Source organism: Herpailurus yagouaroundi, unplaced genomic scaffold, assembly GCF_014898765.1.
Source record: "Herpailurus yagouaroundi ecotype Mexico unplaced genomic scaffold, PumYag 67623, whole genome shotgun sequence".
Taxonomy (NCBI): domain Eukaryota; kingdom Metazoa; phylum Chordata; class Mammalia; order Carnivora; family Felidae; genus Herpailurus; species Herpailurus yagouaroundi.
Genome location: NW_024420424.1, coordinates 949,426 through 972,334, shown reverse-complemented (window position 1 = coordinate 972,334; position 22,909 = coordinate 949,426). Strand labels below are relative to the sequence as shown.

The 22,909-nt window shown below is 34.6% G+C and overlaps 1 protein-coding gene across 1 annotated transcript in view; it reads right to left on the bottom strand.

The window, feature by feature from the left end:
* Nucleotides 1–22,909, bottom strand: part of RPS6KA6 (ribosomal protein S6 kinase A6) — a 117,059-nt gene that overhangs the window by 1,352 nt on the left and 92,798 nt on the right. The window contains exons 15-18 of the mRNA XM_040467869.1: nucleotides 22,514–22,603; nucleotides 20,695–20,853; nucleotides 9,623–9,784; nucleotides 758–834 (exon numbers count right to left, since the gene is read on the bottom strand). Coding sequence (XP_040323803.1) covers nucleotides 758–834; nucleotides 9,623–9,784; nucleotides 20,695–20,853; nucleotides 22,514–22,603 — 488 coding nt within the window. The remainder of the gene's footprint in view (nucleotides 1–757; nucleotides 835–9,622; nucleotides 9,785–20,694; nucleotides 20,854–22,513; nucleotides 22,604–22,909) is intronic.

Genomic DNA, 22,909 nt, shown 5'->3' with positions numbered 1-22,909 from the left:
ATAACTTATATTTATAAAGCTCCTGTTATGTCAAACATATTTAAATTTTACTAAATTCTTTCTTTAAAAGTCACACCTAAGTACATTATATAATTACATTATAATTCTTCAAATTCCATTCTATGCAATATACTGCTAAACCTAGCCTTTTTTCTACAGCCATAAATTTTTATTCCTAAATAAAAGTGCTACTAATTATTAGGAGTCCAACAGCAATTATATTATTTATAAATTACCAACATTAATATATTCAATTATTAAATTTGTTTAGTATTTATCTGTTTAAGGGAAAGCAGCTATGTGTTTCTGTAGTTGAGTATTCTGTTACTATTCATATTTTTTATAAAGTATGATCTTACTTAATCTCTATCATCAGAAGAGCCAGAATTCAAGTACTTTCAAAAAATTAACTCAATATCAAGAAACTCAGTGGGCAAGTACCCATTGAAAAAGAAATTATTATGTTCAAGTAAACATTAAAAAATCAATGCACTGAATGTATAATATCAAAATAAAAATACATGTTTTAATTTTAAAAGTTTTAGTTCTAGTTGAAATTCTTTTAATTATATACCTGAAGAGTACCACACTAAACACTTCATTTTTTTACCTTTTATAAATAAACAATATATCTTATTTTAAAATGTTGGTACTATTTTATTTAAGGCTATTTTCATCTGTCCATTTCTTTCCAGATGAAAATATACAGATGAAATTCAAATTATGATGTGTATTATTTTGAATATATGTTTCTTACCCAGCCAGCATGGTGTAAAAAAGGACACCTAGGCTCCAAATATCACAAGCAGCGTCATAGCCCTGTTGCATAAGAACCTGAAGAAGAAATATATATTATCTGGTATCATTCAGTATAAACTCAGTTTTCTCATCTGAAAGACCATTGTTGTACTTCCAATAATCTCACAAATGTTCACAATTTAAAAACTTACATCATGTAAATCTTTTCAAAACTAGATTCATTTAATATTAAAGGCAGAGCCTTTGCAATTAGCAAGCATTGAATAACTGGCTAAAAATAAGGTGATTAAGTAACATGGGTCATAAAAGAAACAACTTTGAATATATGATCCCTGACTCCAATAAACTTTCACTCCTACTCTTAGAAAAACCAGACATAGACATCAAAATTTAAGATTAATGCATACAAAGAGCCTAATATGTACTATATACAGTACTGTCTTTTCATCCTGACACTGACTATGAGGTACATATTATTATTTCAATGTTGAATATGAAGAAACTAAGGCAAATGTCACATAATTTGCCCAATATCAAAAAAACTAGTAAGTAGTGTAGTAGGTATTCTTATTCTAGAGCTTGTGTTTTTAGTGTCTATGATAATTGCCTCCTTACCATGCAAAAGATGGTAAGATGATATATACATTTATGAAAGCAAAATGAATTTATATCTTACATTCAAGGCTTATGTATTGGAAACAGTGGAATATTTATGGATCACAAAAACACATTTGACAAAATTCTGAATGGCTTAATTAATTTTTCATGCAGTAATTTAGGTAGATGATTTTTGTTCTTGGGGCTAGTGTTAATAACATCAAACAATATATTTATTATATATTCATGTGAGGTTTCTATATGAAGTTAGTAGAGTTTTGTTGAAAATAGATGAAATGGATTGTAAGACAAATATTTTTAAAAGTCTATACCAACCAAAGCAATCTACACATTCAGTTCAATCCCTATCACAATACCACCAGCACTTTTCACAGAGCTAGAAGAAACAATCCTAAAATTTGTATGGAACCACAAATACCTCAAATAGCTAAAGAAACCTTGAAAAGGAAAAGCAAAGCTGGAAGCATCACAATTCTGGACTTCAAGTCATATTACAAAGCTGTAGTCATGAAGACAGTATGGTACTGGCAAAAAAAAAAAAAAAAAAAAAAAAAAAAAGACACACAGATCATTAGGATAAAATAGAAAAACCCAGAAATGAACCCACAACTCTATGGTCAATTTATCTTCGTCAAAGGAGGAAAGAATATCCAATGAGAAAAAGGTGTCTTCAACAAATGGTGTTGGGAAAACTGGAAAGTAACATGCAAAGGAATGAAACTGGACCACTTTCTTACACTATACACAAAAATAAATGCAGAATGGATTAAAGACCAAAACAAAAATGGATTAAAGACCTAATGAGAGACAGGAAGCCATTAAAATCCTAGATGAGAACTGAAGCAGTAACCTCTTTGACATTGGCCTTAGCAACTTCTTTCTAGATGTGTCTCCTGAGGCAAGGGAAACAAAAGCAGAAATAAACTATTGGGACCACATCAAAATAAAAATATTCTGTATAGCAAAGGAAAATAGTCAACAAAACTGAAAGGCAACCTTCTGATGGGAGAAGATATTTGGAAATGACATATCTGATAAAGTGTTAGTGTAAAACCGCTATAAAAAACTTATAAAACTCAACATCCAAAAACAGTTACAAATAATAATCCAGTTAAGATATGGGCAGAAGACATGAATAGACATTTTTCCAAAGAAGACATCCAGATCACTAACAGACACATGAAAAGATGCTCAACATCACTCACCATCAGGGAAATACAAATCAAACTACAATGAGACATTACCTGATACTGGTCATATTGGCTAAAATTAACAACACAGGAAACAGCAGGTTTTGGTGAAGATGCAGAGAAAAGGGAACCCTCTGACACCTTTGGTGGGAATGCAAACTGGTACAGCAACTGTGGAAAACAGTATGGAGGTTTCTCAAAAAGGTAAAAATAGAACTACCTTATGATCCACACTGCACTATTAGGTATTTGCTCAAAGGATAAAAAATACTAATTCAAAGGGATACATGCACCCCAATGTTTATAGCTGCAATATCTCCAATAGCCAAATTATGGAAACAGCTCACGTGCCCATCAACTGATGAATAGACAAAAAAGTTGTGGTATATATACACAATGGTATATTGCTAAGCCATCAAAAAGAATGAAATCTTGCCACTTGCAAGGTAGAGAGTATTATGTTAGGCAAAATAAGTCAGTCAGAGAAAGACAAATACCATGTGATTTCACTCATATGTGGAATTTAAGAAACAAAACAAAGGATCAAAGGTGAAAAAAAAAAAAAAAAGACACAGAGAGGCAAACCAAGCAACAGACTCTTAAGTATAGAGAACAAACTGATGATTACCAGAGGGGTGGGTGGGGTGCTGGATAAAATAGATGGTGGGGATTAAGCAGTGCACTTGTGAAAAGCAATGGGTGTTGTATGTAAGGGTTGAATCACTAAATTGCACACCTGAAGATAATATTGCACTGTATGTTAACTAACCAGAATTTAAATAAAAACTTAAAAATATAAAAAAATAAACCCATTGCTAATGCTTTTAGGCATAAAAACAGAATAAAAATACTATTAATACCTTAACACTGGGGAGTGCATAGCCAGCAGCATGAACATTTCACTTATAAAAGGTTAAAAATATTAATGTTTGGTTTTGACAATTGTCATACATAACTAATGAGTATCTAACTTAAACTTCAAGATATAATTTTTTCTTAGTCGAAATGTACTTACAAGAACAAGCATATGTGTAAACTTGAGAAGGTAAAGAGTTTATCAAAATACCTGTGTAATTGGCTTACCTACATAACACAAGTAGGGAACACAAAGGCTAATAAATAATGAGATATAGCTAAACCACTCACATCACACAACTTCCCTCCAATTTACTATATGTTCCTTTAACTCAGGATCATTTTTAGACCTCAGTATACACTAAATATTAGTAGGAAATTATAAGTTGTTTGCTTTTATAAAAAATAAAATGTTTTGGGGGATATATTATTTTTTTTGCAACATAGTTACAGTAGAAAAGCATCTCTAAGTAAACCTTAAGAGGTTGGTCAGGTTGATACATATCAAAAAGTGAATGCATATTTTTCTTTACTGTTAAGCCAAAATTGTACTCATTAGCATATCTTTTAGCAAACAAACATTCTATTTACTGTGATGAAATAGTGAATTTATACCCCCATAAATGCTATTATTTATTCAAATATCTGCACGGATACTTGAATCTTTCTGATTCTAGTTTAAAAGAGAATGTATTTCATATACTTTATTGCTAATTTTTGAAAAGGTCTGAAATTTAGAAACTAATCCTACACAAACCCTCTGTATTTCATTCATAAAATTGTATAAATATTAATTTATTGCTTAGCAGAAGCTTCAGCATTTTATAATAAAACTTTTCAAAGTATTTTGAGGGGAGCCTGGGTGGCTCAGTTGGTTGAGCATCCGACTCTTGAATTCAGCTCAGGTCATGGTCCCAGAGTCATGGGACCAAGCCCAACAGGCTCTGTGTTGAACACTGGGTGTGGAGCCTAAGATTCCCTCTCTTCCTCTCTCTTTGCCCCTTCCCCACTAATGTGCTCGCGTGTGTGTGAGTGCACATGCTCTCTCTCTCTCTCTCTCTCTCTCAAAAATAAAAAAAAGTATTTTGAAAATACAAATACTACCCAAAGATAGTTCAAGCACTAGTTATGGAGAAATGGTTTTCAGACGACCACTTGAAAACCTTCACTATTACAATGATGAGAATGTCATAATACAATGGCAGTCTGTGAAGATAAAAAGCATAAATGGGCTGTATTCTACTTTGTGGACCTGAAGTCATTTAAAAATGTTTACCTCCCGACTAACCTGAAAATATTTACCTAATCATTAATCTAAGCACAAACATACTCTGTATTTTTCCTTTCAATGTCTGACTTTAAAATGTTCATTTGGGACACACTTAGCCCTAACCTTTTCCCAGTGAGAAGTTTCCATCATACCAGATCCACAAGATTAAGTCAATATTAAAAATTCAGCCATTAAAATGGTTATTCTATACCCTTCTGTTGTCTACTGCATAAATGATAGAATATTTATGATGAATATATATCCTATATTTAACAGAAAAGCCCAAATCTCAAATATTCTACCTTCTTATCCTTACAAAAGCCTTAAATATTCTAGAAAGGCTAATTTTTCAATGTGTAAGCTATATTTCTTAAACCTAGGGGCAGTGCAATAACCCCTTTGTGGATCATGTATTTGTTCTGATATTTATTTTTGGAAATACAGTTTCTATATATTGTAATGTGATAAAAATTTGTACATTCATTATTCTATGTACTTAATTGAATAGAGATTAAATTACATTTCCTGGATATGTACATAATTTTTATATGGCAAACCTCTTATCATAAAAACTTTATAAATCAGATGTTATGTTTTCTTTTCAACATCAACATCTTAAAGGAAGAAAATACATTTTTAATACGGGAATTTTTAATTATTAATAAGTTATTTTTTATTTTCTATATTTTTATTTTTATTATTAAATATACTATTTCATACCTGAAACCAATATAACACTGTATGCAAATTTTACTTCAATAAAAATATATATACTTTTTAAAATATAATTTATTGTAAAATTGGTTTCCATACAATACCCAGTGCTCATCCCAACAAGTACCCTCCTCCCTGCCCATCACCGACTTTCCCCTCTCCCCCCACCTCCCATCTACCCTTAGTTTGTTCTCAGTCCTTAAGAGTCTCTTATGGTTTGCCTCCCTCCCTCTCCGAAACTTTTTGTTTTTGTTTTTTCCCTCTTCCCCTCTCCCGTGGTCTTCTGTTACGTTTCTCAAGATCCCCATATGAGTGAAAACATATGGTATCTGTCTTTCTTTGCCTGGCTTATTTCACTTAGCATAATACCCTCCAGATCCATCCACTTTGCTACAAATGGCAAGATTTCATTCTTTCTCATTGTCAAGTAGTATTCCATTGCATACATAAACCATATCTTCTTTATCCATTCATCAGTTGATGGACATTTAGGCTCTTTCCATAGTTTGGCTATTGTTGAAAGTGCTGCTATAAACATTGGGGTACAAGTGCCCCTACGAATCAGCACTCCTGTAACTTTTGGGTAGATTCCTAGCAGTACTATTGCTGGGTCATAGGGTAGATCTATTTTTAATTTTTTGAGGAACCTCCACACTGTTTTCCAGAGTGGCAGCACCAATTTGCATTCCCACCAACAGTGCAAGAGGGTTCCCGTTTCTCCACATGCTCACCAGTATCTATAGTCTCCTGATTTGTTCATTTTGGTCACTCTGACTGGCGTGAGGTGATATCTGAGTGTGGTTTTGATTTGTTTTTCCCTGATGAGGAGCGACGTTGAGCATCTTTTCATATGCCTGTTGTCCATCTGGATGTCTTCTTTAGAGAAGTGTCTATTCATGTTTTCTGCCCATTTCTTCACTGGGTTATTTGTTTTTTGGGTGTGGAGTTTGGTGAGCTCTTTATAGATTTTGGATACTAGCTCTTTGTCTGATATTTCATTTGCAAATATATTTTCCCATACCGTTGGTTGCCTTTCAGTTTTGTTGATTGTTTCCCTTGCAGTGCAGAAGCTTTTTATCTTCATGAAGTCCCAATAGTTCATTTTTGCTTGAATTCCCTTGCCTTTGGAGATGTGTCTAGCAATAAATTGCTGCGGCTGAGGTCAATGAGGTTGTTGCCTGCTTTCTCCTCTAGGGTTTTAATGGTTTCCTGTCTCACATTCAGGTCTTTCATCCATTTTGAGTTTACTTTTTTGTATCATGTAAGAATGTGGTCTAGTTTCATTCTTCTGCATGTTGCTGTCCAGTTCTCCCAGCACGATTTGTTAAAGAGGCTGTCTTTTTTCCGTTGGATACTCTTTCTTGCTTTGTCAAAGATCAGTTGGCCATACATTTCTGGGTCGAGTTCTGTGTTTTCTATTCTATTCCATTGGTCTATGTGTTTGCTTTTTTGACAGTACCATACTGTCTTGATGATTACAGCTTTATAGTAGAGGCTAAAGTCTCAGATTGTGATGCCTCCTGCTTTGGTCTTCTTCACTATCACTTTGGCTATTCAGGGTCTTTTGCGGTTCCATACAAATTTTAGGATTGCTTGTTCTAGCTTTGCAAAGATTGCTGGTACAATTTTGATTGGGATTGCATTGAATGTGTAGATAGCTTTGTGTAGTATTGGCATTTTAACAGTATTTAGTCTTCCAATCCATGAGCATGGAATGCTTTTCCATTTCTTTGTATCTTCTCCAATTGCTTTCATAAGCTTTCCATAGTTTTCAGCATACATATATTTTACATCTTTGGTTAGGTTTATTCCTAGGTATTTTATGATTCTTGGTGCAATTGTGAATGGGATCTGTTCCTTTATTTTTCTTTCTGTTGCTTCATTATTGGTGTATAAAAATGCAACCGATTTCTGTACATTAATTTTGCACCCTGCAACTTTGCTGAATTCATGTATCAGTTCTATCAGACTTTTGGTTGAGTCTTTCGGGTTTTCCATGTATGATATCATGTCATCTGCAAAAAGTGAGAGCTTAACTTTATCTTTGCCAATTTTTATGCCTTTTATTTCATTTTGTTGTCTGATTGCTGATGCTAGGACTTCCAATAATATGTTAGACAACAGCGGTGAGAGTCAACATCCCTGTCGTGTTCCTGATCTCAGGGGAAAGCTCTCAGTTTTTCCCCACTGAGGATGATATTAGCTGTGGGCTTTTCATAAATGGCCTTTATGATGTTTAAGTATGTTCCTTCTATCCAGACTTTCTTGAGGGTTTTCATCAAGAAATGATGTTGTATTTTGTCAAATGTTTTTCTGCATCTATTGACAGGACTAGAAGAAGAACAGCAAAGTCACCCCAATCCAACAGAAGAAGAGAAATATGAAGATCAGAGCAGAAATAAACAATCCAAAAAAGCAGTAGAACATATCAGTGAAACCAAGAGTTGGTTTTTGGAAAAAAAAATTGGTAAACTTCTAGCCATGCTTCTCAAAAAGAAGAGAGAAATGACCCAAGTAGATAAAATCACGAAGGAAAATTGATTTATTATAACCAATCCCTCAGAAACACAAGCAATTATCAGGGAATACTATGAAAATTATATGCCAACAAACTGGACAACCTGGAAGACATGGACAAATTCCTAAACACCCACCCACTACCAAAACTCAAATGGGAAGAAATGGAAAATTTGAAGAGACCCATAACTAGTGAAGAGATTGAATGAGATGTCAAAAATCTCCCAACAAATTACAGTCCTGGACCAAATGGCTTCCCTGGTGAATTCTACCAGAAATTTAAAGCAGAGTTAATACCTATCCTTCTTAAGTTGTTCCAGAAAATGGAAAGGGAAGGAAAACTTCTGGATTCATTCTATGAACCTAGCATTAACTTTGATTCCCAAACCAGACAGAGACCCAGCAAAAAAAGACAACCAGAGGCCAATATCCTTGATGAATATGGATGCCAGAATTCTTAACAAGATAACTAGCAAATTGAATTCAACAGCATATAAAATGTTTTATTCACCATGATCAAGTGGGATTCATTCTTGGGCTGCAGGGCTGGTTCAATATTTTCAAATCAACCAATGTGAAAAATCACATCAATAAAAGAAAAGAAAAAATATTTTTCTAATAGCTACATTAAAATACAGATTTATTGATATTCATACACAAATGTCTTGCTATATGTGATGTGAAATATTATCCTGAAAGTTATAGTATTTGATATAAAAAAAAAACAGAAAACATGCACATGAGATGAGATAAGAATTCATCCTCAAATTATTTTACTCTTCTTCTCTGACTTGAAACATTAAATTTTTCCAACATCTGACTTGAAACATTCAATTTTTTAACATGAAGATTTTTGTGTATTCTGATTTATGTTGTATATGTGATAAATCATATGGGTTATCATTATTCATAGCATATAAGAACAGTTCCTAATTTATAAACAATAATATGTATATGGCCAATTCCATCCCTGATTTATTTTTTATCAATCATAATTACAGTCCTGTTGAGGTTGCTACTGTCAAAGCTCCTGTCCCCAGTATCAGAAGTGACTGTTGGAAGTTGGTAAAAATGAAGCCTATACCCCTTTGCCTCCTCAGACTCACCTTTCCCGACTCTTCCCTCTAAGATCTACAAATGAGTATTATGTGCCAAGAAAAATCCCACTGCTTATAAAAATCCCTGTGAAGCTGTTTGCTCCAGGAATTATATCTTAAAGACAATCATGGGTGGTACTGCCCTTATAAGTTATATATAATGTTAAATATAAATTACCTCTTCTTCAGCACAAACTAAAATATCTGCAAATTTATCCTGGTTTTATTACTATGGGAATGTTGGGTCTTGAAAAATTTATTTAAGTACTTTGAGCCTCAATTACTTCATTTAGAATATTTAATGTTGAAGATGGGGTTATCTCTATTCTCCACCCAGCTCTACAAGGGTATGATTCTGATGCTAGTACATAACACAAGAGAATACAATAGTCTGATTATTATACATTCAGGCTAGTTTCAGATGTGAGTTACTAGTTTGAATATTTATATTAAGGGTTATGAGAATTTGTGGATTTAAACAGCTTTATAGTTGGGAAAAGATAACTCAGTTTTTACCTATCAACTATAACACATACATGACATTATATATATTCAACTAAAAGAAAAGAACAAAAGGCTAATACTAAAGTTTTAAAGAATACCTCAGGTGCTACAAAGTTTGCAGTGTAGCATGGAGTTAAAAGAAGTCCATTTTCTCCACGAAGCTGTTTTGCAAACCCAAAATCACAGATCCTAATGGAGTCTGCATTGGCCGATTCATCCATATATAAAATATTACTAGGTTTAAGATCACGATGAACAACCTTGAACATAAAAGAAAAAATATATTTCTATAGTGAACTATATATATCTATGAAATAACACATTTTGAGTTAACATATTTCCAGGAAAAATAACTTTCTAAATTATAAAAATTTGAAAATGACACTCTCTCCAGTGTTGGTAGCCTTGACAGGCTGAAGTATGTTCCAATTTCTATTCAAGCCACAAGGTTCTTTAAACATTTCCAATCTCAAATATTAAAACTCAATTCTCAGTTCTATTTCTGGAAATAAGGGACTAAGACCCTACTCAATGCTCTCCTCCCCACAATAAACAACTCTAAAGCTTGAACAAAATTGAAAAATCAACTACATGAAGATACTGGAGAATGGACAGAAGCAGACAGACTCTGATGGAATGTGTACACTTTGTTAAGGAGGGAAAATGGGGAGCTGTAAGTAAGGCTCCCATATCTGTGGCTTTTAGCCTAGGATTAAGTGCAGTTCTTATGTCCCCCAGTGATGGTGAAAACACATGTGGAAAAGCCCAGTCTTTCTGGCATGGAGGAACATAAAAGAGATGCTAAAAAACAGTGAATGCTTGTGAGGAATTCTGTACAAAAAAGAGCCAAAACTGACTCCTGAGTTAAAAATGTATAGAAGAGGCTCAATGTAATTCATACAAAGACAAAAGATAACAGAGTCCAGAGTTGCTACCCAAAAAGCAAAGAGTTTTCAGTGCAAACACTGCCATGAAAATTATCCACCAAAAAAATAATAATAATCATTGAAGAAAAATATCATTACAAAAAATCTTCATAATATTCAAATATGCAGTATATAATCCAAAATTATCTAATTAACAAAGAACCAAGTAAATGGAACACAGTTTCAGGAAAAGAGAGTATCAATCAATTCCAAGCTCAAGATGAACCATATTGGACCTAACAGATGATTTTAAAGTGGCTGTTGTTATATGTGACATGATGAAGCTGCTAACTAATGCCATGGTATTAATCAAATTGCAGTACATAAATGTATCAAATCAATATGTTGTACACCTTAAACTTACATAATGTTATATGTCAATTATATCTCAATAAAATGAATTATTCAAACTTCACAAAACATTAAAAAATTAAAACATAAAATGGCTATTATAATTACATCAATGAAGTAAAACAAAAACATGCTTTCAATGAATGAAACTCTCAAGAAGAAAAACAGAAACAATGAGAACAAAATGAAATGCTAGAGATGGAAAATTTTCTAAACTTCCTTATGTGATGATTTTCTTACTAATACTATACACTTAATTTATTCTAGTCCTATATTTGATCAGCATTTCACTACACTAAAAGTTACTTAAAGATAAGGACCAAGTCTTACTCATGCTTGAATCTGCAATACCTTTTACAATGCCTGGCATGAAGAAATGTTCAATACATGCCTGTCAAGTTATTTAATTGATGTAAGAACCTGAAGGTTTCTAAAATAAAAGGGAGGAGTGATCAGGATGGTGGAGAAGTAGGGGGACCCTGGCCTTTCATTGTCCCTCAAACACAGCTGTAATGAGGTCAGATTACTTGGAGTACCCAAGAAATAGATCTGCAGAGTGGCAGAAGTATCTCCATAGTTGGAAGGAGACAGCTTGGCAAATGCAAGATGCATGGAGGTGATTTGGGGGACAGAAAAAATAAGAGTCGTAGAGGGGAGGAAACCCATTCTGGAGAGACAAAGTGGAGAGACAGAGAGAAGGGTTGAGAAAGTGTGGCATCGCATTAGCACAAGAGGAAAATCTCTCTGGACCATGGATTGGGAAGCAAGAAGTAATGAGTGTCCCAGTTCGGTTTTGCAAACAGCTTTTGGAGTTCAAACTCTGAGGTTTTGGAAGTATGTGACTTTCTCCAGAGTGGAGCCATGGCTCATGGTCCTGGGGAGGAAGGATCTGGCCCTGGAGTGCATAGTATGTAGATATTTATGGTGTGCACTGGGAAAGAACAGTCCCCTTCCTGGAGTACTTTTGGAAGAAGGTTTGTTGCCTCCTCAAGGACAAAAGACCCTGCAGGTGCCAGCCAAAAGCCTTTTATCAGCAGGGTGGAGAGGCTCTACTCCAGAGAACGGGAGCAGATCCACACCTTGCCAGGTCTTTAAGAGTTTGGGTTTTGAATCCCAGCCATGAACCAAGGAGAGGCACGGGATAGTTGTGGCACAGGGAAAACTTACTGCCATCGCTATTCTGTGAAGGCTTCCTGTATAGTGAGGGTTACGATACCCGCTCTGGAGACAAGAGATTGGTGTGGTGCCATTTTCCCCACCAAAACCAACATGGTGAGATTTCGGAGAGCAAAACAGTGACCCTTAGTGGAGGCGGGCCCCAATTTCACCAAACCCTTCACCTCTGTGCCTAGTAACTGCTTATTTACTGGGGCAAGACTGATTCCAAGCCAGTGCAGCTGGCCTCTTTTCCAGACCAGCATAGCTAACACCTTTCAGGCACCAAGAGATAACTCTTTTTCTTTCTTTTTTCCTCCTTCTTTTTTTCTTTTGTAATCAGGCTCATAATACCTGATTTTTTTTTTTTTTTTTGCCATTTCATCTTCTATTTTTCCTTGGATCAGACTTTTTTATTCTTTTCTTTTTCCTACTTTTCTCTTTCCTTCTACTTTTTTCTTTCTTTTTCCTTGGAATCAGCTTTATAGTTTTTTTGATTCTCTGTTTGTTTTGTGTGTGTGTGTGTGTTCCCTTTCTTTTTCTTTTCTTTTTTTTTTTTTTAATTTTTTTTAACGTTTTATTTATTTTTGAGACAGAGAGAGACACAGCATGAACGGGGGAGGGGCAGAGAGAGAGGGAGACACAGAATCGGAAACAGGCTCCAGGCTCCGAGCCATCAGCCCAGAGCCCGACGCGGGGCTCGAACTCACGGACCGCGAGATCGTGACCTGGCTGAAGTCGGACGCTTAACCGACTGCGCCACCCAGGCGCCCCTGTTTTCTTTTTTTTAACGTTTATTTATTTTTGAGACAGAGAGAGACAGAGCATGAACGGAGGAGGGCCAGAGAGAGAGGGAGACACAGAATCTGAAACAGGCTCCAGGCTCTGAGCCATCAGCACAGAGGCCGACGCGGGGCTTGAACTCACGAACCGCGAGATCATACCTGAGCCGAAGTCGGACGCTTAACCGAATGAGCCACCCAGGCGCCCCTTTTTTTCTTTTTTTATGGGATCAAGCTACTGACACCTTTTTTTCCTCCCACAGTTCCTTCAACAAACAAATCAAAGCACACCTGGGTAAAGGCCCAACACTCCACTACTGCAAGGCAGGAGGATCTCTGCAGAGGACTGACTAGTGGGAAAAAACAGCAAAAACGAAACAGCAGAGTGCCAACATTGTAAACCAGAAACACTTGCTGAAATGCCAGGCCCTCGACAGTGTGTGACCAATTTTTCATTTAGTAGTACTGTCAGGTGCAGGAAACATAACAAGCTTTTAAAACACACAAAAACAGAAACTTAGCCAAAATGAGAGGATGGAGGAATTCTCTCCAAAAGAAAGGTCAAGAAGAAATCACAGCCAGGACTTGCTCAAAACACATATAAACAATATATATGAAGAAGAATTTAGAATAACAATCATAAGACTGCTAGTTGAGCTTGAAAAAAGCATAATACACACAAGAGAGACCCTTGCTGTGGATCACAGACTTAAGAACTAGTCAGGATGAATTTTAAAATGCTATAGGTGAGATGCAAAAGAAACTAGATACAGTGACAGTGAGGATAAAAGAAGCAGGGGAGACAATAGGTGAAATAGAAGATAAAATTATGGAAAATAATGAAGTTGAAAAGAATAAGGAAAAAAAATTACTAGATCATGAGGGGAGAATTATAGAACTAAGTGATTCCATGAAACAAAACAATACCCATAACATAGGAGTCTCAGAAGAAGAAGAGCACGAAACAGGGACAAAAGTTTTATAGGAAAAAATTATAGCTGAGAACTTCCCAATCTGGGGAAGGAAACAGGCATTCAAGTCCAAGAGTTACAGAGAACTCCCTTCAAGATCAACAAAAACAGGTCAACATCACAACATATCATAGTTAAACTTGCAAAATACAAGGATAAAGAGAAAATTCTGAAAGCAGCTAGGAACAAATGGCCCCTAACCTACAAGGGTAGACACATAAGGTTAGCAGTAGACTTGTCCACCAAAACTTGGCATGCCAGAAGGGAGTGGCAGGAAATATTCAATATGCTGAATAAGAAAAATATGGAGCCAAGAATCATTGATCCAACAAGGCTATCATTCAGAATAGAAGGAGAGATAAAGAATTTCCCAGACAAAAAAAAAAAATATGAGAGTTCATGACTACTAAAGCAACCCTTCAAGAAATTTTAAGGAGGACTCTTTGAGGAAAAAAAAAAAAAAAAAAAAAAAGACCAAAGCAGCAAAGACTACAAAGGGCCAGACAACATCACCAGAAACATGAAATCTAAAGATAACACAAAAACACTAAATTCATATATTTCAATAATCACTCTGAATGTAAATGGACTAAATGCTCCAATCAAAAGGTATAGGGTATCAGAACAGATAAAAAAAAAAAAACAAGATACATCTATATACTGCTGTGAAGGAACTCAGTTTATACCTGAGGACACCTGCAGAGTGAAAGTGAGGGGATGGAGAACCATCTATCATGCTAATGTATGTCAAAGGAAAGCCGAAGTAGCCACACTTATATCATACAAACTAGATTTTATTTATTTGTTTATTTATTTATTTATTTACAATTTTTTAATGCTTATTTATTTTTGAGAGAGAGACAGAGTGTGAGTGGGGGAGGAGCATAGAGAGACACGCAAAATCCGAAGCAGGTTCCAGGCTCTAAGATGTCAGCACAGAGCCCAATGCAGTGCTCAAACTCATGAACCGCAAGGTCATGACCTGAGCCGAAGTCGCACACTTACTGACTGAGCCACCCAGGTTACCATACAATATATTTTAAAGCAAAGACTGTAGCAAGAAGTTAAGATGAGCATTATATAATATTTAAGTGGCTTATCCATCAAAAATATCAAAAAATTGTAAATATTTATGGCCCCAAGTTGGAAGAACATGAATATGTAAATCTATTAGTAATAAACATAGAGAAATTCATTGATACTAACACCATAATAGTAGAAGACTTTAATACCCCACTTATAGGAAAGGAGAGATCATCTAAGCAGAAAAGCAAAGAGGAAACAATGGATTTGAATGACATAGTGTATCGGATGAACTTAACAAATATATTCACAACATTTCATCCTAAAGCAGCAGAGTACACATTCTTTTTGGTGCATATGAAATGTTCTCGAGAATAGATCACATAATGTGTCACAAATCAGCCCTCAACAGGTACAAAAGATTGAGATCATACCATACATTTTTTGCAGATCACAACGTTATGAAAATTCAAGTCAACCACAAGAAAAAATTTGGAAAGCTCTCAAATATGTGGAGGTTAAAGAACATCCTACTAAAGAATGAATGGGTGAGCCAAGAAATTAAAGATGAAATAAAAAGTACATGAAAGCAAATGAAAATAAAAACATGACAGTCCAAACCACTTGGGATGCAGCAAAGGCAGTTCTAAGAGGAAAGTACATTGCAATTCAGGCCTATCTGAAAAAGCAAGAAAGGTTCCAAATACACATCCTAACCTTACACCTAAAGTACCTAGAAAAGGAGCAGTAAGTAAAGCAAAAAAGGCAGCAAAATAAGGGAAATAATAAAGATTAATGCAGAGATACATGATATATAAACAAACAAACAAACAAACAAAACCATGGTAGAAAAGATCAATGAAACTGAAAGTTGGTTTTTTGAAAGAATAAACAAAACTGATAAACCCTTAGCTAGACTTCTCAAAAAGAAAAAAAAAAAGAGAGGATCCAAATAGGCCAAATCACATATGGAACAGGACAGATCACAACCAACACCAAGAAATACAAACAATTATAAGAGAATACTATGAAATATTATATGCCAAAAGCTGGACAATCTGGACGAAATGCACAAATTCCTAGACAGTCACACACTACCAAACCTCAATCAGGAAGAAACAGAAAATTTGAATAGGCCAATAAGCAGCAAAGAAATTGAATCAGTTATCAAAAATGTCCCAACAAAATAAGAGTCCTGGGCCAGATGGTTTCCCAGGGGAATTCTACCAGACATGTAAAGCAGAGTTAATACATATTCTCAAATTTTCCAAAAAATAGAAATGGAAGGAAAGCTTCCAAACTCATCCTATGAAGCCAGCATTACCTTGATTCCAAAACCAGTCAAAGACTCCTCTAAAAAGGAGAATTAGAGGCCAATATCCTTGATAAACGTGGATGTAAAAATTCTCAACAAGATATTAGGAAATCAAATTCAATAGTACATTAAAAGGATTATTCACCATGATTAAGTGAATTTATTTCTGGGCTTTAGGGCTCATGTAATATTTGTAACTCAATCAATTTGATAAAACACATTAATAAAAGAAAGGATAAGAACCATAAGATCCTTTCAATAGATGAAGAAAAAACATTTGACAAAATGTAGCATCCTTTCTTGATAAAAACCCTGAAGAAAGTAGGGATAGAAGGGAATATACCTCAACATGATAAAAGTCATATATGCAAGGCCCATAGCTAATGTCATCCCAAATGGGGAAAAACTGTCAGGAAAACGACAATGGGATGTTCACTCTCACCATTGTTGTCCAACATAGTACTGGGAACCCTAGCATCAGCAATCAGACAACAAAAAGCAATAAAAAGCATACAAATTGACAAAGAAGAAGTAAAACTTTCACTCTTCACAGATGACATGATACTCTACATGGCAAATCTAAAAGACCCAATGAAAAATCTGCTAGAACTGATATGCGAATTCAGCAAAGTCACAGGATATAAAATGAACATACAGAAGTTTGTTATATTTCTATACACAAGTACTGAAGCAGCAGAAAGAGAAATCAAGAAATCAATCCCATTTACAATTGCAACAAAAACCATAAGATAACTAGGAATAAACCTAACCAAAGAGGTAAAAAATATGTTCGTTGAAAACTTTGGAAAGCTTATGAAAGAAACTGAAGGAGAAACAAAGAAATGGAGAAAATTCCATGTCCATGGATTGGAAGAAAAACATATTGTTAAAATGTCTATACTACCAAAGCAATCTACACATTCAATACAATCCTTATCGAAATAACAGCAGCATTCTTCACAGAGTTACAAGAAACAATCCCAAAATTTTATGGATCCAGAAAAGACCCTGAATAGCCAAAGTAATGTTGACAAAGAAAAGCAAAGCTGGAGGCATCACAATTCCGGACGTCAAGCTGTATTACAGAGCTCTAATCATCAAGACAGTATGGTACTAGCACAAAAACAGACACAAAGATCAATGGAACAGAATAAAAAACCCAGAAATGGACTCATAAATATACGGACAACTAATCTTAGACAAAGGAGGAAAGAGTATCCAATGTAAAAAAGATGGTATCTTCAGCAAATAGTGCTGGGAAAACTGGACAGCAACACGTAAAAGAATGAAACTGGACTTCTTTCTTACACCATGCACAAAAATAAATTCAAAATGTGTGACAGGAAACCATCAAAATCCTAGACAAGAAAACAGGCAACAACCTCTTTGACCTTGGCTGGAGCAACTTCTTACTAGACACGTCTCCAGAGGCACGGGAAACAAAAGTAAAAAGGAACTATTAGGACCTCATCAAAATAAAAATATTCTGCACAGTGAAGGAAATAATCAACAAAACTAAAAGACAACTGATGAAACGGGAGAAGATATATGCAAATGACATATCAGATAAAGGGTGAGTATCCAAAATCTATGAGGATCTTGTCAAACTCAACACCCAAGAAACAAATAATACAATAAATAAATGGGCAGAAGACATGAATAGACTCTTTTTCAAAGACATCCAGATGCCTAACCTGAGAAGATTCTGAATATCACTCATCATTCAGGAAGTAGAAATCAAAACCACGATGACACACCACTTCACACCTGTCAGAATGGCTAAAATTAACAACTTAGGAAACAACAGATATTGGCGAGGATATGGAGTACAAGGAACCCTTTTGCACTGTTGGTGGGAATGCAAACTGGTGCAACTACTCTGGAAAACAGTGTGGAGTTTCCTCAAAAAATTAAAAATAGAACTGCCCTATGACCCAGTAATTGCACGACCAGGAATTTATCCAAAGTATACAAAAATGCTGATTCAAAGGGGCATATGTACCCCAACGTTTATATCAATGCTATCAACAATAGCCAAATTATGGAAAGAGCCCAAATGTCCATCCACTGATAAATGGATTAAGAAGATGTAGTATATATATACAATGGAATACTATCTAGCAATCGAAAAGAATGAAATCCTGTCATTTGCAACAATGTGGATGGAACTAGAGTGTATTATGCTAGTGACATAAGTTAAGCAGAGAAAGACAAATATCATATGATTTCACTCACATGTGGGATTTAATAAACACAACAGATGGACATAGGGGAAGGGAAGGAAAAATAAGATAAAAGCAGAGAGGGGGGCAAACCATAAGAGATTCTTAAATACAGAAAACAAACTGAGGGTTGCTGGAGGGGTGTTGAGTGGGGGAATGGGCTAAATGGGTGATGGGCATTAAGGAGGGCACGTGTTGAGATGAGCACTGGGTGTTATTTGTAAATAATGAATCACTGGGTTCTATTCCTGAAACCAATACTACACTGTATGTTAACTTATTGAACTTAAATTAAAAAATAAATGTGTAGAAATTAAAATAGTAATGAAAAAAGTTATTTTACTCTTCTCAAAAATTCTGATTACACTTTTTTTAGAGAGTGTTGGTAACAAAAATCAAGGAATTAAATTATAATAGAATTATTCCTTTAGCACTATGCATTTTATTTCAAAATATTGAAAATATACTCTCCTAAACCACACACTGAGTAGTCTTATTTTTCTTAATTATAATAAGGCCCTATGTAGAATTTTCATTGTGCCAATTCTTAATAGTACATTTTTTAAGTATTTTCATCTTAAGCAAGTATAGTTGCACAATTATGATGGATTCAAACTGAAACTTTTAAATGATTTGTGATTTTGTTTCTTTGTATAGCTGTATATAATAAAAGTTGACCTTTTTTTCATAACTCAATTCCTTTGCTTTCTATATGAAGACATAGGAAGCAAAATAACAGGCCTGCTCCTCAACTACAAGTTTTAATATGCTAATACTTCAAATGTTTAGAATCCAAATTTGCTATTGTATTTGGAGGAGGGGTTGGCAAGGGTCAAGATATATAGTTCTCTGGACATTTTTGTAAAGAAGACATACAGATGGCCAACAGACACATGAAAAGATGCATTTCATCATCAGGAAATGCAAATCGATACCACAATGAGTTACCACCTTACAATTATCAAATGGCTAGAATCAAAAAGACAAGTAATAACAAGTGTTAGCAAGGATGTGGAAAATAGGAAGCCTCGTGCACTGTTGATGGGAATGTTAAGTAAATTGGTACAACCAGTGTGGAAAACAGTATGGAGATCCCTCAAAAAAAAAAAAAAAGAAAAAAGAAAAATAGAAATACCATATGATCTAATAATACCAGTAGTATTTACACAAAGAAAACAAAAATACTAATTGAAAAAGATATATGCATCCCTGTGTTTATTGCAGCATTATTTACAATACCCAAGATATGGAAGCAACCCAAATGTCCATCCGTATGTGAATGGATAAAGAAGCTAGGATATGTGTGTGCGTGTATGTGTGTGTGATGGGATATTATTACACAGCCATAAAAGATTTGAGCTTGCCATTTTCAACAACATGGATGGACCTGGAAGGTATTATCTAAGTAAAATGAGTCAGACTGGGAAAGACAAATACCATATAATTTTACTCTTAAGTGAAATATAAAAAAAATGAATAACAAATAAAAAGCAGAATCAGACCTATAAATACAGAGACAAAATGGTGGTTTCTAGATAGTATTAGGTGGTGGTATGGGCAAAATGGGTGAAGAGGAATGGGAGATACATGCTTCCAGTTATGGAATAAGTAAGCCACAGAAATAAAATGTATGGCATAGGGAATATAGTCACTGGTAATGAAATAGCATTGTATGGTGACAGACAGTAGCTGAACTTGTGGTGAGCACAGCATAATATATAGAGTTGTTAAATCACTATGTTGTACAACTGCAACTAATGTAACACTGTGTGTCATCTATACCTCCCCCAAAAAGATATATAGTCCTTTTACTGCCAGAACCTTGTATGTTAGATACAATATAATTTGAATAATGTTCACAACATGTCCTTGGCTAATTATTTTGTTTGACTTTTTAATAATTTCAAAGTCAAGGTTACATACATTTATATAATTCAAACCACTTTTAAAACTAATATGCTTTTATTTTTTTTTATTAAAATTTTTTTTTAACGTTTATTTATTTTTTTGGGACAGAGAGAGACAGAGCATGAACGGGGGAGGGGCAGAGAGAGAGGGAGACACAGAATCAGAAACAGGCTCCAGGCTCTGAGCCATCAGCCCAGAGCCCGACGCGGGGCTCGAACTCACGGACCGCGAGATCGTGACCTGGCTGAAGTCGGACGCTTAACCGACTGCGCCACCCAGGCGCCCCAAAACTAATATGCTTTTAAATCAGGGCAACAAGCAGAGTAAAGAGAATTAATAAAGTATTACCCAATTTCCTAAATCTATAACTTTTACTACATTATGGGTTTTCTTAGGATATCCTCTATAGAAATACATGTTACAGGAAAATTAATTCATTTTGGATGGCATCTCCTAGATATATTTTTATTAAGATATAAGTCCTATAATTGAAGGGGAGAATATAACTACAACTTACTCCTTGACAATGAAGATAGTCAACTGTCTTAATTATTACAAACAGTACATCACTAGCTTCCCGTTCTGAGAAACACTTTTTTTTGAGAATACGGTCAAGTAGTTCTCCTCCTTTCATCAAATCCGTAACAAGGTAAACATATCTACCATCATCATAAACCTAAAAAAAAAAAAAAATTAATGTTATTTTTAATTATAATTCTTAAATGTTAAAATTATATTTACTTTCCTTTTCTAGTGAACCTCTAGTGGTCAAAAAGGACATTATCCCTTTACTGTTAATATAGTACAGACTACACTGAAGATTAAACTGGATAAACAACCTCCAAATCTTGAGATATGTAAAACATATAATTTTATTAACTTTTGAAGTTGTAAATTGTACTTCATCAAATTATATAAATGGAACAATAGGAATCTGTGCCTCTAAAATGGAATCTATCTTATTTTTGACTATATTATAGCCACTTCTGTTCCCTACTAACAATAAGCTCCCTTCTGGCAGTAAACATTGTTTTTAAATATCATTCCCAAAGTCCATTATCTGATATGGTGTCTTATTTTTTTATTTTTTATTTTATTTTATTTTATTTTATTTTATTTTATTTTATTTTATTTTATTTTATTTTTTTTATATATGAAATTTATTGTCAAATTGGTTTCCATACAACACCCAGTGCTCATCCCAAAAGGTGCCCTCCTCAATACCCATCACCACCCTCCCCTCCCTCCCACCCCCCATCAACCCTCAGTTTGTTCTCAGTTCTCAACAGTCTCTTATGTTTTGGCTCTCTCCCACTCTAACCTCTTTTTTTGTTTTTTTTTTCCTTCCCTTCCCCCATGGGTTTCTGTTAAGTTTCTTAGGATCCACATAAGAGTGAAACCATATGGTATCTGTCTTTCTCTGTATGGCTTATTTCACTTAGCATCACACTCTGCAGTTCCATTCACGTTGCTACAAAAGGCCATATTTCATTTTTTCTCATTGCCACGTAGTATTCCATTGTGTATATAAACCACAATTTCTTTATCCATTCATCAGTTGATGGACATTTAGGCTCTTTCCATAATTTGGCTATTGTTGAGAGTGCTGCTATGAACATCGGGGTACAAGTGCCCCTATGCATCAGTACTCCTGTATCCCTTGGATAAATTCCTAGCAGTGCTGGGTCATAGGGTAGGTTTATTTTTAAGTTTCTAAGGAACCTCCTGATATGGTGTCTTAAATATTTATTGAATTCAACTAGTATATCAAGGAAAATAAATAAGAGAAATACATGTACCCTTTCACTAGGGCATGTGGGTTGTTAGTGTATATGGTGTGTGTGTGTGTGTGTGTGTGTGTGTGTGTGTGTGTATAACAAACTACTGCTTAAAGATTACAAATCAAAATGCATAATACTATTTCACTCAAGAAACAATCCATAATGTTATAGCTATTTACTGTATAACCAAGAAAGTAAAATATTTTAGAATTTGGCAGTTTCCCAATCTCCTATATCTTCTATATTTATAGTACTATAGGATAATAAATGGTGCTGGCTATAATGTTGACTAGTTAATGAGCTAGAATATATTCAAGTAATCAGGACACTCTCATTCACCTATCATCATAGTTCCTTTTTGATGTTGTATAAGAAGGGTAGGAGTATAGAATCACAGGGGGGAAAAAGAACTGAAGTGGCAAATTTAAGAATTTTGAGATTTTGTGGCATAAAAGTAGAATATACCATAAACAGGAAAAGTTTCAAAAAGAAAATAAAGTACCAAGTCATAACTTCATTATCTTATTATCTGATATATAGATTTTAGATACCTACATCCTTTAAAGTAATAATGTTGGGGTGTTGTCCATAGCGCATCAATATTTCAATTTCTTCTGAAGGGTCTCTCTTACTTTTGTCAATGATCTAAGAAATAAGTCAAGAAAAATCTCAGAGAAAACCAAATTATTTTCTTTACCTAAAAGTGAATGAAATATTTTAATTTGGTCATATTTTAAGCAAACACTTAAAACTCAAGAATGATGCCTGCTTCGCATTATTTTAACATTTAAAAATTTCCTATAATGAAACTTAACAATAAAAAATACACCTTCCTTAACACTTTCCTATATTCCAGATAACTGAAACTATACCAACTGATAATGTGATTCAAATGTGACAGTAATTGTCACAATTGAACAATTTTAACATATTATATTAAAATAAAACTAA